The sequence below is a fragment of the Herpailurus yagouaroundi genome, unplaced genomic scaffold, assembly GCF_014898765.1.
Source record: "Herpailurus yagouaroundi ecotype Mexico unplaced genomic scaffold, PumYag 139, whole genome shotgun sequence".
Taxonomy (NCBI): Eukaryota; Metazoa; Chordata; class Mammalia; order Carnivora; family Felidae; genus Herpailurus; species Herpailurus yagouaroundi.
The window spans coordinates 2513458-2529027 of NW_024412394.1; the positions used below are offsets into that span (position 1 = coordinate 2513458).

General features: G+C 43.3%; 1 protein-coding gene across 4 annotated transcripts in view; it reads right to left on the reverse strand.

Annotated features, from left to right (window-relative positions):
• Positions 1–7030: 7030 nt before the first annotated feature.
• FKBP5 (FKBP prolyl isomerase 5) overlaps positions 7031–15570 on the reverse strand; it is a 120620-nt gene continuing 112080 nt past the window's right edge. For all 4 annotated transcript variants that reach the window (XM_040473300.1, XM_040473302.1, XM_040473303.1 and 1 more), the window contains 3 exons: positions 11324–11509; positions 9375–9614; positions 7031–8459 (listed from right to left, as the gene is read on the reverse strand). In XM_040473300.1, the coding sequence (XP_040329234.1) occupies positions 8352–8459; positions 9375–9614; positions 11324–11509 (534 nt within the window). In that variant the 3' untranslated portion in view covers positions 7031–8351. The remainder of the gene's footprint in view (positions 8460–9374; positions 9615–11323; positions 11510–15570) is intronic.

Consider the following 15570-nt stretch of genomic DNA (forward strand, 5'->3'; position numbering starts at 1 on the left):
TTTAAATTAATTAAATTAACTAAAATTACATCTTTACACATTGTGTACCCAAAACATAAAGTAATCGCTCCTTTAAGTGCATTAGTCTCCTAAATTATGTGGAAAACATATTTGGAGTTATATACCAAAGTTACGGAAATACAAACTTTTACATTAATGTTTTTTTTTCTTTCTTTTTTTAAAGTTTATTTACTTTGAGAGACAGAGAAAGCGTGTGAACACGTAAGTCAGGGAGAGGAAGTCAGGGAGAGGCGGAAAGAGAGGGAGAGCAAGAATCCCAATGTGGGATTGTCATTGTGGAGCCCAATGTGGGGTTCAAACTCACTAAGCCGTGAGATCATGACCTGAGCTGAAATCAAGACTGAGACGCTTAACCAACTGAGCCACTCAGGTGCCCCTGTTTTTTCCCCGTAAAAATGTATTATTCTCTTAAATCATGTAAAAAACAAAAAGTGCTGTTACAAACCACTGTTTTAATACCAGCTTTTATTTTTATTTTTTTCAGAGAAAATATAGGCCTTTATTTTATTTTTCAGGAATAGAATTTAGTGACCCATCACCTACATGTAACACCCAGGCTCATCCCAACAAGTGCCCTCCTTGATGCCCATCACCCATTTAGCCCATCTGCCCACCCAGCAACCCTGTTTGTTCCCTGTATTAAGAGTCTCTTATTGGGGCGCCTGGGTGGCGCAGTCGGTTAAGCGTCCAACTTCAGCCAGGTCACGATCTCGCGGTCCGTGAGTTCGAGCCCCGCGTCGGGCTCTGGGCTGATGGCTCAGAGCCTGGACCCCGTTTCTGATTCTGTGTCTCCCTCTCTCTCTGTCCCTCCCCCGTTCATGCTCTGTCTCTCTCTGTCCCCCCCAAAAAAATAAACGTTAAAAAAAATTAAAAAAAAAAAAGAGTCTCTTATGGCTTGTCTCCTGCTTTTATCTTTTTTGCTTCCCATCCCCTATGTTCATCTGTTTTGTTTTTAAATTCCACATGTGAGTGAAATCATATATTTGTCTTTCTCTGATTTATTTCTCTTGGCCTAATACCCTCTAGTTGCAGCCACATCGTTGCAAATGACAAGATTTCATTCTTTTTGATTGCTGAGTAGTATTCCATTGTACATATACCATATTTTCTTTATCCATTCATCAATTGATGGACATTTGGGCTCTTTCCATACTTGGGCTATTGTCAATACCACTGTTATAAACATTGGGGTGCGTGTGCTCCTTCGAAACAGCACACCTGCATCCTTTGGATAAATTCCTAGCAGTGCAATTGCTGGGTTGTAGGGTAGTTCTATTGTAAAAATTTTTAAATGTTTATTTATTTTTGAGAGACAGAGCATGAGCCAGGGAGGGGCAGAGAGAGAAACAGACACAGAATCTGAAGACACAAAATTGAAGCAGGCTCCAGGTTCTGAGCTGTCAGCACAGAGCCTGATGCAGGGCTTGAACCCACGAACCATGAGCCCAAGTTGGACACTTAACCAACTGAGCCACCCAGGTGCCCCTATTTTTAATTTTTTGAGGAACCTCCAGTTTTCCAGAATGGCTGCACCAGTTTGCATTTCCACCAGCAGTGCAAAACAGTTCCCCTTTCTCTGTATCCTCGCCAACATGTTGTTTCCTGAGTTGTTAATGTTAGCCATTCTGACAGATGTGAGGTGTTATCTCATTGTGGTTTTGATTTGTATTTTCCCTGATGATGACTGATGTTGAGGATCTTTTCATGTGTCTGTTAGCCATCTGGATGTCATCTTTGGACAAGTGTCTATTCATGTCTTTTGCCCATTTCTTCACTGGACTATTTGTTTTTTGGGTGTTGAGTTTGATAAGTTCTTTGTAGATTTTGGATACTAACCCTTTATCTGATAGTCCTTTGCAAGTATCTTCTCCCATTTCATCAGTTGCCTTTTAGTTTTGTTGTTTTATTTGCTGTGCAGAAGCCTTTTATCTTGATGAGGTCGCAATGTAGCAGGATTCTCGCACAGAGATTCGTGACACTGAGGTTTTTAATTTCCGGGAAGCAACTTGTATTCGCACCAGCACTGCTCAGTTGGGTTCGTACCCAAAGAACTGAGCGCTGAACATCACAAGGCATAGTTTTTAAAGTGCATTTTCTATTTTTTTGTCTCCCATATATGGTAACACATAAACATGTAGTCTGATTAGTTTCAGTTTACAAGGTCATGAGGGATGTTGTCACATAGGTGCATAGCCAGGTTACCTTGAAGTTTTCTCTCCTTTTTTTCTCTCTCCTTAGGGAGGGGACCCTACCACACCGGTAGTTCATTTTTGCTTTTGTTTCCCTTGCCTCTGGAGGCATGTCAAGAAGTTGCTGTGGCCGAAGTCAAAGAGGCTGTTGCCTGTTTTCTCCTTTAGGATTTTGATGGCTTCCTCTTATGTTTAGGCCTTTCATCCGTTTTCGTTTATTTTTGTGTATGGTGTAAGAAAGTGGTCCAGGTTCATTCTTCTGTAGGTCACTGTCCAGTTCTCCCTGTACCATTTGCTTAAGAGACTGTCTTTTATCCCATTGGATGATCTTTCCTGCTTTGGCAAAGATTAGTTGGCCATACGTTTGTGGGTCCATTTCTGGGTTCTCTATTCTGTTCCATTGATCTATGTGTCTGTTTTTGTGCCAGTACCATACTGTCTTGATGATTACAGCTTTGTAATACAGCTTGAAGTTCAGGGTTATCACGCCTCCAGATTTTTTTTTCCCCCCAACACTATTTTGGCTGTTTAGGGTCTTTTATGGTTCCATACAAATTTTAGAATTGTTTGTTTTAGCTCTGTGAAGAATACTGGGGTTATTTTAATAGGGATTGCAATACTAGCTTTTACATGTATTTATTTTGGGCTGCCTGGGTGGTTCAGTTGGTTAGTGTCCGACTCTTGCTTTTGGCTCAGGTCATGAGCTCAGTCATGAGATGAATCCTTGCTTCAGGCTCCACGCTGAAATGGTGGATGGGTAAGCTGCTACGGTGCTAAGAGTCAAAATTGAGTGAAACTGGCCGCAATTTACCATCCATGCCTTCCTCAGGAAGTTGCCAGTCTTCAACAGACTCCAGAGTTGCAAAATAGTTACATCAGACAGAGTCTGAAGGTGCAACTGTTGTCTAGGTGAGGAGAGATTCCTAGTGCTTCCAACTCTGCCATCTTCCCAGAATCCTCCTCCATTTGATCTGTTTAGGCTGATGAACTCTGAGTTATCATGAGTTAACTCCGATGACTGGAGGTAGATTTCAAATCATGAGAGCCTGAAGACCATAGACCCGTTTTGCAGTTATGACCCCCTCAAGTCAAGTTGCTCCTTGTTCACCACCTCAAGGAATTCAAGATCAAAATCATATTGCAGTAACTGCTAGAAAACCACGTGGTACTGGCCTCCACATTACCAAGACAAGTAACAGGAATGAAGGACCACGGAGATTGAGGTGTGGAGCTGCTTTATGAGAAAGGGCAGGAAACCAATTTACTTAGCATCTACTATGTTCTAGAGTGGTGATGGTGTACTGGGTGCTGGCACGGTGATGAGTCAAGGAATAAGTGAGTTCCTGGATCCTTTAGGGGTGGTCGCATGAATATTGTGTGCTCAGGCTGGTGTCATTTTCAGGAAGACTTAGGTCTATCTGTAGAGATTGAGGGTATACATGTGGGCTTAAGTGTTTAGACCAAAGAGATGAGGAATTCTCAGTGTGAAAAGATGGCTGTGAGCAGACATCGGATAAGTTAGTCGGGCAACTAGAATTGGACGTGGCATCCCCAAATACCAGTCATTGGCTTGTTCTTCCCAGCTTATTTTCTTGGTCAGACATATTTAAGGAGATAATTTTAAAGCCAAGTCATAATGCGTACAGCAAGGAGTTATCTTATGAAAACACATGAATCCAAAGCAGACCCAGGCCAGAAATATTTAATACCTAAAGAAAGCCTTGGACACTTAGTGTATTTGTAACGTGTCAGCTAAGCCCAGTTTGAAATACATTCCTTCCTTGCAGTGTTGGGTTAGGGATCTTGTGAGAGACTTGGAAGGTGGAAACAATGCAGCAACAATACTTTTTATATTTGGAAGGTCAGCAGAAGGCGAGGTGGTTGAGTGCCTTGTAGTGGAAGCACCCAGTAAATAGTAATGACCAGTTTTAGCTTGCAACTGCAGGACAGCTTTTCCTATGCACCGTTCTTAGTAGCTGAGATCTACCCTACCCTTGTCAACGCCTGGCGTCACTCAACATTTTACTACTTGCCCTTGATTGTCAGACCCTGATGCGAGGCTTGATCCCATGAACTGTGAGATTGTGAGCTGAAGTCAAGAGTCAGATACTCAACCGACTGAGCCCCCCAGGCACTCCCCGCCCCCCAGCATTGTTTAAAAAGCAAATCATGCCTATGCTTTACATTTCCTGTATTTGTACCCCAAAGTGGAGTATGAGGCCTATGGCTCTGCTGTCATTTCCGGTCAACCAAATGCTTGGGGATTTTAAAGAACTAACAACATCTCGTTCCATCGGCCAAGAGATCATGCTTCAGACTGGAAAAAGACCTATTTTGGAATTGTGCAAGGACATCAGTCGACCTGGGTGACTGTGGGCCGGCCACTTCACCATTCTGGGGCCTCCACATGTGATTCCCCAAGGTCCTCTGGAAATTCCTGCATCAGGGACTAGGCTCAAGATGTCCCGTCTCTAGGCAGCCGTTAGCCCCAACAAAATGCTGACAAAGATCTTCTTGGGAGTTACCTTCGGTGATGTTCCTGTTTTGCAATGTATTACTAAGGACACATGTGTAGATTATGTTCAATTATAGATCAAGAGATAAATTATGCAAACAGCAGTGATGAAATTATTGCGCCTTCTCTGTATCCTTTCCCCGCCTCCCCTCAACATCAGAAGGAGAGAAGAATATGCAAGGCAGCACCGAGTGGGTGTCCCTCAAGACATTTTCAAGCCATTACGGAATGTTCTTTTATGTACACTTTTGTCAGTCATTGCTACTCGAACATGTGAGCAGCCAGCGGATAGAAATAACATACAGCTAGGCTAGGGAGTTCTTAGTTTTGGGATCTTGACTCATCAGTCTGAATTCAGTGCATGTTGTCACTAACGCTGGTGAGTCTCCCAGGGTTGCCAGTCCTACATTCTGATGCACGATGCTAAAAAGGCTGAATACATGTGGACAAAGCTCTTCACTGACACACTCATCTCTGGAGTGGATGCAGGCTGCCGTGAGTTACCCAGGTCACGGCTGGGAAACCACCTCTGGCTATCCTTAATACCCCTAGCAAGAGTATTATTTGCTTAGCAAAAACATGCAGAGGCGCCTGGGTGGTTAAGCCCATTAAGTGTCCAACTCTTGATCTCGGCTCACATCACGATCTCATGGTTGGTGGGTTTGAGCCACACGTTGCACGGTGAGGAGCCTGCTTGGGATTCTCTCCCCCCCACCTCTCAAGATAAGTAAAAAAAATATATTATAAAATCATGCAAATAAAGACAATTATTTCATTTTCAAGTAATTTAGCAGCAAAGGGGTAGGAGTAGAATTCAAATCCAGAGATGAAGCAAGGAATTCAGAAGGATAAAAGATAAGGTCTCTGGAGCCTGCACTGACCTATCTGCAGATGCCCGTAGAGCTAGTGGAGATAGGATCGTCACCACCCCAGCCCCGCGTCACCTTTCTTTTGCAGTATGTGACCTCTCCCTTGGCCTTCCGAGTATGCAACCAGGAGTATCTGATGCAATATGCTACTTAGAGGACAGGCACACTTAAGCCAGAATATCCCCTGATGCATGCTTATGTTTTACATATTTATTAAAGGGCACTACGAAGTCTCTTCATTTCCCAAATGAACCTTACGATCAGTTAAAATGGCGGAATATCCACAGGCTGGTGAGAAAACAAAATCCTCTGGTCTCTCTGATCATGTGGTTCATCTGCACAAAGATGCATCATCCTGCCACCTTTAGTCCCACGCTGGTTTCCAGCTGTCCTCAGAGCAAGGAAGACAATATGGCCTCCAGCCAATTTTCTGATGTCACATGTCTTCAACTTGGCCCCCATGGTTTTCCAACCAAAACAACGTTTCCTGAAGACTACTGAAGCAAAACCAAGAATAATGGAAAGTTTATGTCTGGTTGTTTTTAAAATTTATTTGAGGAACACAAAAAAGTGTATCTGAGTGATTTTTTTAAAAACAAGTTTTTAATTCATCATATGCTGCCTCACCACTCCATATGTAGTCTAAAAGATGGTTCAAACACATCTGCTGATTTCTAGACAAATTAAGATCACTGAATTTGATAGAAGAATATATGAAGTTTCTTCTCGAGAGGCGATGGGCACCCACAATCATATGCTCAGAACCACCCACACACCCCTTCCCTCCCCGCCCCGCCCGCGTGCCCGCCCGACCCCCGCCCCCCCCCCCCAATCTGGTGACCCATAACACACACCTGGGAGACAGTTGGCTGGGGTGATCTAATTTTTGGAATTGTTCTTTTGTTTGTTACCTGCAAAACACTAACTGGCCTTTTTAGGATGAAATCTCAGTATTGGCCTCATTGAAGTCATGCTCTAGTCAACAGAGCTACAAATACTAAACAGTTAAGCAAACAAAGCAAAATCAACTTTTGCTTTTCATATTTCCTAGGCGAGACTGGGGCTTTTGAAGAAATCTCATGAAAAAAGACAAAAGTGAGAAATTAAAAGGATTCTAGTTGTCAAAAGAGAAACTCACAATTTCATTCCGTTTGTTCCATGGAGCAGAGAACTGGTATAAAAGGAAATGATTTAATTTTTAGGTTGCCACGTGGGTCCTAACCTAACAACGAAAGTGTTTTGTTAAAACCACCATAAAAGTAAAAATGAAGTTAATTGCCAGTGTTCTTTAGGATTTTACAAATGAGATGTTCCAGGTTGGAGCGACTGTTTCCTTCAGTTGCAGGCGCTTTCCCACGAGAGCCTTCAGGCTGTGGGGAGAGAAAGCCACGCTCAATCTCGCTTACCCGTAAGGACCAAGATTCCACTGCGTGTACGTATTTTAAGACTTGCCCCGATTCACCGCCCCAGTACTGGAGCTTTCAAGGCGAGATGTGCCTGCACAGGAAGCGGTTTTCGATTCTTTTTCACAACCCACACCAGAACAAAGAAGCTATCAGCAGGAGGGGAAAGCTACTGCGTGCCAAACCTGCGAGGAAAACCCTTAATGCACAAGAGCAACTACTTATTTTTACAACTCCACAGATTTTGTTTTTAAAAATTAAGCTACTCATAGTAGTAAAAAGTCGATTTTTTTTTGCATGATAGAGGAGTGTAAATAAAGTTCCATAAATCAGTATACATGTTTACAAGGCAGTAATTTTTAAAAGACAAAAACAAAAGCCGCGGCGATCCTAAGTGGATATGTAACTAAATCCACTCCAGGTCAGATATCCTAAGAACAAGTCTTAAATACGTAATAGCAATGGTCAGAATGGAAAGAAGAAAGTGAACGGTAGCAATGCTGGCAGGCAGGGCTGTCCTCCACATTTCTCCTAGAAGGGCCAGAGGAGGGGGGAAAGCACAATTCTGACGGCTATTTTCACGCTTCGGCATCTCAGAGCTTCACCTAAGGCAGGGAAAGCTAGCCCACACACTGCTCTGCTCATTACTGTCGCTAAAGAATGTTTTGGGAATGACAGGGTCCCTCCTCCAGGGCCAGGCTGGGTGCAGGAGAAACCCACTCTCCCGAGGAGGCTGGCTTAGGGAGGAGGGAGTTTGGCTGAGTCAGTGAGCCGGTGGCCTCTGAGGTTCTGGCTTTCAAGTCTGGCGGCTGCTGAGGACCTGAGGGGATTCCAGACGCCTCACCTGTGGGTTCTGTTGGTTAAAAAATGCTAGCACTTCAGTCATTTAAAAAAGCCAAACCTTCTCCTCCTCTCCCCCACCCAACTGTAGGAAAGGAGAAACTCATTAAGCAATTATTTTTAGGTTTCCGCAGTGCTACTGAAGTTCAATCGAATGTAAAACCTGACAGACAGCCCCAAATTGTTAGGATTATCTCAAGGGACCCTGAATTAGATGTCAAAGGCTGACATAAACTGAAATGAGCTGGACTCGAGCTGTTGGCTCAGCCTTGCCACACCAACAGTCATTTCCGTTTTGTTCCACCTGGAGTGGTCCCATGCCACCCCCTCGAGGAGAGCACTGGGCAGCAGCAGGGTGGCTGTTTTCTGGGAAGCCACTGGTTTTGCCATTTGCTTCCAGAATCACACAGACTATAATAAACTTTACATTAAACACTGTTTAGTCCTGAGTAGGGTGAAAGCCCATGGAGGAGGGGGCCGAGTTCATCAGGGCTCTTCCCTCCTTGGCGTGGTGTCATACGTGGCCTCCGGCTTTCTCTTCCATCGCTTGCCCCTCTGGTTCTTTTTCACGGCTGACGACCCCTTCTGTAGTCTTCTTGCCCACTGCCTTACTGGCCTCTTCCTGAGGAAAAAATAAGAAATCAAGAGGGTCAGAGGAACAAGGAACTGAAACACTGAAGGAATTCCTGGCTCCTCCCGACAGGCCGTCAGGTGTGGAACGGGGACGCGACGATCTTACTGGGGTTGCCCGGCCGGGGAAGTCAGGACAGTGCTGCCAACAGTTGAGGGGGCAGCTTTCACTTTTCCTGGGTGGAGGGGACTAGCCTGCCACCTGCCACAGGCATGGCTGCCAACAAGAGGCTGGGAGCGGGCGGTGAACTCAGGACCAGAGTACAACTCTGCTGTGGGGAGGCCGGCAAAGTAAAGGGTATGATAGCAGGCCTTCCCCATCACAGCCCATCCCTGGCAAAATGGGAAGTCTCAACAAAGACGTACTATCTGAAAAAAATACCTGATGTGCTTGACTTTTTTTTTATTATATATTTTTTTAAGGTTTATTCATTTTTGAGAGAGAGAGACAGCATGAGCAGGGGAGGGGCAGAGAGAGGGAGACACAGAATCTGAAGCGGGTTCCAGGCCCCGAGCTGTCAGCACAGAGCCCGACGTGGGGCTCGAACCCACAAACTGTGAGATCATGACCTGAGCTGAAGTCCAGAAGCTTAACCGACTGAGCCACTCAGACGCCCCTTGACTTTTAAAAAATAATAAACTTTAGAACGTCTCTAGGGAACTTATTTTCCTCATTTCTTTCACGGATGTGTCAGTGCCTCACAACTCTTGTGTCTGGTGAGTAGAACAGCCCTGTTCTACTTCCAGATCCAAACCAGCCTCAGATAAGATCGGGTATCATTCTCCCCATTCTTGCATCTCTTGGGTTGTCTACCTGTCCTTGTGTCCCATGCTTAACCCTTTTTTTTAAAATTATCAAAAAAATTTTTTTTAATGTTTCTCTTGAGAGAGAGAGTTCTGTACATACCTTTGCATCCTGCTCTGCAAACTTCTTGAACATGTTGGCATATATCCTGCGGTCCCGCTCATTGTGCTCCTTTGCCTTTTTCTGGCACATGGAAATCTGTAGTCGCGCTGCCTTATTCTGGGGATTAACTTCCAACACTTTCTCAAAGTCGCCCTTGGCCGACTCAAACTCGTTCATGAGCAGCTGGGCTTCCCCCCTTCTGTACAAGCCCTTCTCGTTGGCACTGTCTAGTCCAAGGGCCTAGGGACAGAGGTCTACTTTTTAGAAAGGGTGAATGTAACTTGTGTGCTTTGAAGAAATTCAGTATTTAAGTCACTTACCAAAGCTTCTTGGCCAAGAGAATTGGAAAAAGCATATTGAAGAGATGGGGCTCAAGGTAATTAAATACTACCGATCAAAATCCAACTAACTAAGCCCACGTTAACTTCTGTATTTGATACGATTTCTATAAAGATTCCAAGGGGGCTTTGGAGGAGGCTCTTGAGAAATTCATTTTAAAATTCAATGGAAGAAGTAAATGCCCAAGAGTGGCTGAGAAAATTTTGGGAAAACAAAAATAACGAGAGGGGACTTGACCTACAACAGAAAAAAATACACTCTGAAACCACTGAAGAGTTTGACTGCCAGTCTGTGCGCAAAGCGGAACAGAACAAAGCAGAAGCAGATTTATGTGTATGTACATTAAAAGATTTAGCAGTGATAAAGGCGGGAATGTAAATCGGTAGGGAAAGGACTAACTTTGCAATAAATGGAGCTGAGACACTGGCTATGAACATGGAAAATGAGAATTAAGTTGTTACATGACATCAAACACAAAAGATCCTAGACCGCGTATACCTATATGCAAAAACAAACCTCACCAAAATATAACACGGTTTACTTTTAATTCATTTTTTAAAAGGCATACCTAGGTAGAGTAGGTTTTGCAAGTACCAAACAGAATTATTTTTATCATCTTAGGGTAGGCAAGAGCTTTCTCATTAGAAAGGAAAGGACAGATTCGACTAAGTAAATATTTAAAACTTTCCTTGCAAGTGAGGAGAACAAGGTCCCTATAGTCAGATAAAGGGTTAGCAGTAATAATGTACAGACTGCCTCAGTCAATATGAAACAGACAAATCATCTAGTTGGAGGATTTGAATAGGCAATTCATAGAAGAAATGCAAATGGCTAATGATGAAAAGATGGATAATTTCACTAGGAACCAAGAAACAAAAATGAAAATTTTTTGTTGCCAATAATATTGACAAAAAAACCCCACGGATAATATCTAATAATCCTGTATTTTGAGAGAGAAAGGCAGGGAAGGGGCAGAGAGAGAAGAGAGAGAGAATCCCAAGCAGGCTTCATGCTGTCAACATGGAACCCATGAGGGTTGGGGCCTGAACTCACGAACGATGAGATCATGACCTGAGCTGAGGAGCTCAGGAGTCGGATGCTTAAATGGCTGAGCTACCCAGGGGCCCCTCAATAATCTATTTTTTGACTCCATATTCCATTCCTAGAAATTTAGCCTGTAGAAACAGTGCCGAAAGTATACCTAAGTGACCTCTATGTAAGCAGCTCAACTCTATCATACTCAAGTCCTGAAAGGCTGAAGTTGAATCTGTTCTTAGTAAATTAAACATGAGGAGTTCTATGTCCAATCTGATACCAGATGCCATAGATTTAAGGAAGGTCATGGATGAAAAAAATTTTAACGAAACTTTTCTTCATAGTATATTATCATCTAGGCATCAGAAAAGTCTGACTATAGTTGTAATGTTTCTGAATTTCCCAATTCATAAGATGAAACAAAGAATCCCAAGTTAACAAATGAATATAACAAGGCAAAATGAAACACCACCTACCCCTTGGCTAAGAAGAAGCAAAGTAAGAAGACCAAGTATGAAAACGGAGAGAAAGACTGGGACTATGGAAAGTCCAGTTCACACGCAGACACCCTTTACCTTATCACAGCATTCAACAGCTTTGGTGTATTCTCTAAGCTTCAGGTAGCACATGGCCAGGTTCAGGAAGGCAGCCAGCAGAAATGATTCAGAAGCTTTAGATTCCTTCTCTGATAAGCCATATTCCATCTCTAACCAGGATACGATCTTCCCATATTGAATCACTGCCTGCATGTACTTGCCTCCCTAGGAGGAAAAAAAGCTAGGGATTACTTGTTGCACAGGGTCTGGAGGGGGTACAAAAGAAATATAAATTCAGGCCTCCCTGAGAAAACCAAATCCTCAAAATGAAAACAGCCCCCTCATACAAACCATGGTATTTGATCATTTCCTTTTGCTCTTAGGAGATGGGTATCCAGGCCCCTTTCCCCATTCTTTTTGCAGGGCCAGTGACCTGGGAGCTGATTCGAGACAGTGCGCTATAGAATGCTGTTCTCCAGCACGAAGGGGACGGCTCTCCCAGCAGGACGGCATCAAGGCTTTGGGTTACATTCTGGGTGCTAGTATTTCTCAGACTTTCAGAAGGCTGGGGGGTAGTTTTAGAGTAGATCAGTAGTTTACATGAAAGGAAATTACTCTTCCCTTTTCTCCTGAGAAGCAGCACTCCACAGTAGACTACATTCTGGCAAGTGCCAGTCACAAACACAGCAAATCTTAGTTATCTAAACTAGGAGTGGGCAAACTTTTTCTGTAAAGGGGCAGATAAAAAACATTTTAGGCTTTGCAGGCTGAACAATCTGTTGCAACTCTGTCAAGAATAGTGCAAAAGCAGCTACAAACAATATATAAATACACTCGATCCCTGAATAACACAGGGGTTGGGGTGCTGACTCCCCATGTGGTTAGAAATCTGTGTATATTTATCTTTTAAGCGATTTAATTACTTTATGTATTCATTTTTTCTCATCATGACAAGTATACTCTTTAATCCCCATCACCTATTTCACCCATCCCCCTACCTACTACCTCTCCTCTGACAACCATCAGTTTGTTCTCTACGGTGAAGAGTCTGTTTCTTGGTCTTTTTCCCCGTTTGCTCACTTGTTTTGTTTCTTAAATTCCACATTTGAGTGAAATCATAGGGTATCTTTCTCTGACTGGCCTTATTTCGCTTAGCTATACTCTCCAGTTCTACCTACATTGTTCCAAATTGCAAGATTTCATTCATTTTTTAAATGGCTGAATAATACACATATACATCCATGCCACTTCTTTATTCATTCATGTATCGATGGACACTTGGGCTGCTTCCATTGGCTACTGCAGATAATGCTGTTATAAACACAGGGATGCAGGTGTCCCTCTGAATTAGTGTTTTTGTATTTTGTTGGGGGGGGGGGAATACCCAGTAGTGCGATTACTGGATCATAGGGTAGTTCTATTTTTAACTTTTTGAGGAACCTCCATACTGCTTTCCACAGTGGTTGCACCAGTTTGCACTCCCAACAACAGTGCAGGAGGGTTCCTTTTTCTCTACACCTTCCCCAACATTTGTTGTTTCTTGTATTGTTGATTTCAGCCATTCTGGTAGGTGTGAGGTGATGTATCATTGTAGTTTTGATTTGCATCTCCCTGACGAGTGTGTATAACTCCTGACTCTCCCAAAACCTAACTACAAATAGTCTACTGTTGATTGGAAGTCTTATTTTTAGAGAGAGGGAGTGGGCAGAGGAGAAGAGCAGAGAGAGAGAGAGAGAGAGAGAGAGAGAGAGGGGGGGGGAATCTTAAGCAGGCTCCACGCTTAGCATAGAGCCCGATGCTGGTCTCAATCCCACGACCCCGGGACCATGACCTGAGCTGAAATCAAGAGTCAGATGCTCAACCGAATGAGCCACCCAGGTGCCCCACTGGTTGTTCAACACATCTTCCACGTTATTTGTACTATATACAGTATTCTTACAATAAAACAAGCTCAAAACAAGCAGAAGTTATTTGGGAAATCATAAAATACATTTATGATGCTGAGTTTATTTAAAAAAAAGTCTGTATATAAGTGGACCAGTGTAGTTCAAACCCATGTTGTTCAAGGATCACTTGTAAATGTGTGTGGCTGTGTCCTGGTAGAATATTACTAAAACAGGCTGTAGTTTGCTGACCTCTGATCTACACACAACGGAAATACAGAGCTGAATAGCAGCATCCAATATAAATAACTATGAGACATATATCACATAGATGTCAGCTAACTACATGAGAAAAATCTTTAATATACTATTGCTCTAGTGATTATAATTTTAACAACTGTGAATAACAACTGTAGAGTCAATTCATGTGAGTTAACTATATGCTCTATACAAGAAATTATGGGGCTGAGATGACATGTTCACTGCCATTTTAAGGTGAAAGAAAGAAGTGACAGCCGGTAAGCACACAAATAAAATGGGAGCACAGGTGAGGAGTCGCCTCTGCAGGAGGTGACTCTTAAAATGGAAAGCAGAGGACACGTCCTACCAGACCTGTAGCCAGACCCCTGAGGATTTTAGATCCAGTGTCTGAGCCACCAACAGTATTCAGATCATGTCACTAGGATCCACCACAGTGAAAGCAGTGTGTGCATCTCAGTGTGGAGCTGTCTCCCCATGTGCACTCCAAAGCTCACCCAATGACTGAGAGAAAAATCACAGAGCAGATCTACGAGAATGTTCCTGTTAAAAAGGACTTCAAGTGGCTGGCATAAGACATGAGCTCCACCTGTAGAAAGAAGCCCTGATGTTGATGAGGATGGAGTAGAGCAGTTCCCCGCGGAAGGCCTACATCTGAAAGCAATGATGGCTACATCCCCCCCTTGAACATCCCTCTTCACCAGTGACTTGTTTAGGGAACAGAAGACCTACAGAGCTCACAAGTTCTGCTGTAGAAGGGCAGTGCAAAAGAATTCCGAAGTGCTTTGAAGAAACAGTGTATTAGAATCGAAGTCTATTATCCTCCGTGCCTCAAAGATTTGTGATCTGGGTTACTTATAAGAATAGGAAACCAGGTCCGCTCAGAGTAAATGCTGAATTTTTTTTTAGGAAATTAGATTGTATGTGCTATGGACTGAACTGTGTGCCCCCCACCCCCATTCACATGGTGAGGGCCTATCTCCAACACAATGGTAGCTGGAGATGGGGCCTTTGGGAGGTGATCAGGCCTAAACTGGGTCCCGAGGGCGAGGCCCTCACAATGGACTTCATCCCTTTGTAAGAGACACCAGAGAACTTGCTTCCTCTTTCGCCCATGCTGTCTGTAAGCACCTAGGATATAGTTCATCTGAGCACACAGCGAGGAGGAGTGCTCTCACACACACCAGCCCTGCTGGAACTTTGAACTTAGACTTGCACTCTCTGGAGCTGTGACAGATAAACTGTTGTCTCCATCACCCAGACTATGCTGTTTTATTATGGCAGCCCAAGGTAATGAAGAGAACACTAACATCCTGTCAGAGCCTTAGACCCACTATTCCTTTTTTGGGACACTACACCAAAGTCCTCATGAGGCACCGGGTTTGTCATTTCTTTCCGTCACGGTCTTTTCTTTTGTGGATGGTGAGCAATCTGAGGACAGGAAGCGTGTCTTATCCCTTTGGAATATCCAAAGATACTGAGCACAAAGAGGCCCTGAGGAGAGGTGTGCTGAACAAATATTAAGGTCGAAGACAGAACTCTGGAATCAAAATGTTCTCTATGGTTGACAGCAAAAATGGAGAGGTGGGTAGAAATGAAAGGTTATCATTTCATTCAGGTTAGGTAAGAAGGACAGGTATTTTCCCTGTTATGCCTAGTTTCGTCTTCTTCCTCCTTCTCAAATGTACCTATTATCTTTTCTGATGATCTCCTAGTATATTGTTACAGGGAAAGAAAAAGGCCAGGGAGGACAGTGACCCAGAGCTTATCATTGCGGTAGGTTCTAAATAATCAGAATGGTACAAGGCTGTGGTTTCAAACAAAAAATCATACACACACACACACACACACACACACACACACACAAAACCCCAAAAAACCAAAACCAAAGGAAAAAAACCCCCAAACCCCACAAAGTAACAGACTTCACAATGGTTTCTTTACATTTATATAGCATTTTAACTTCTTGAAAGCTCTTTCATCTGTATCACTTATAATTTTTAGAGCTCAACTTCTGACAACAAAAATCTTGTTTTGTGGTATTACTACTTCTAATGTACGAAAACAAGAGTTTTTCAGCTGGGGGTGATTTGCTCCCTGGGGGACATCTGGCAATGTGTAGAGACACTTTTTAGTTGTCACAAC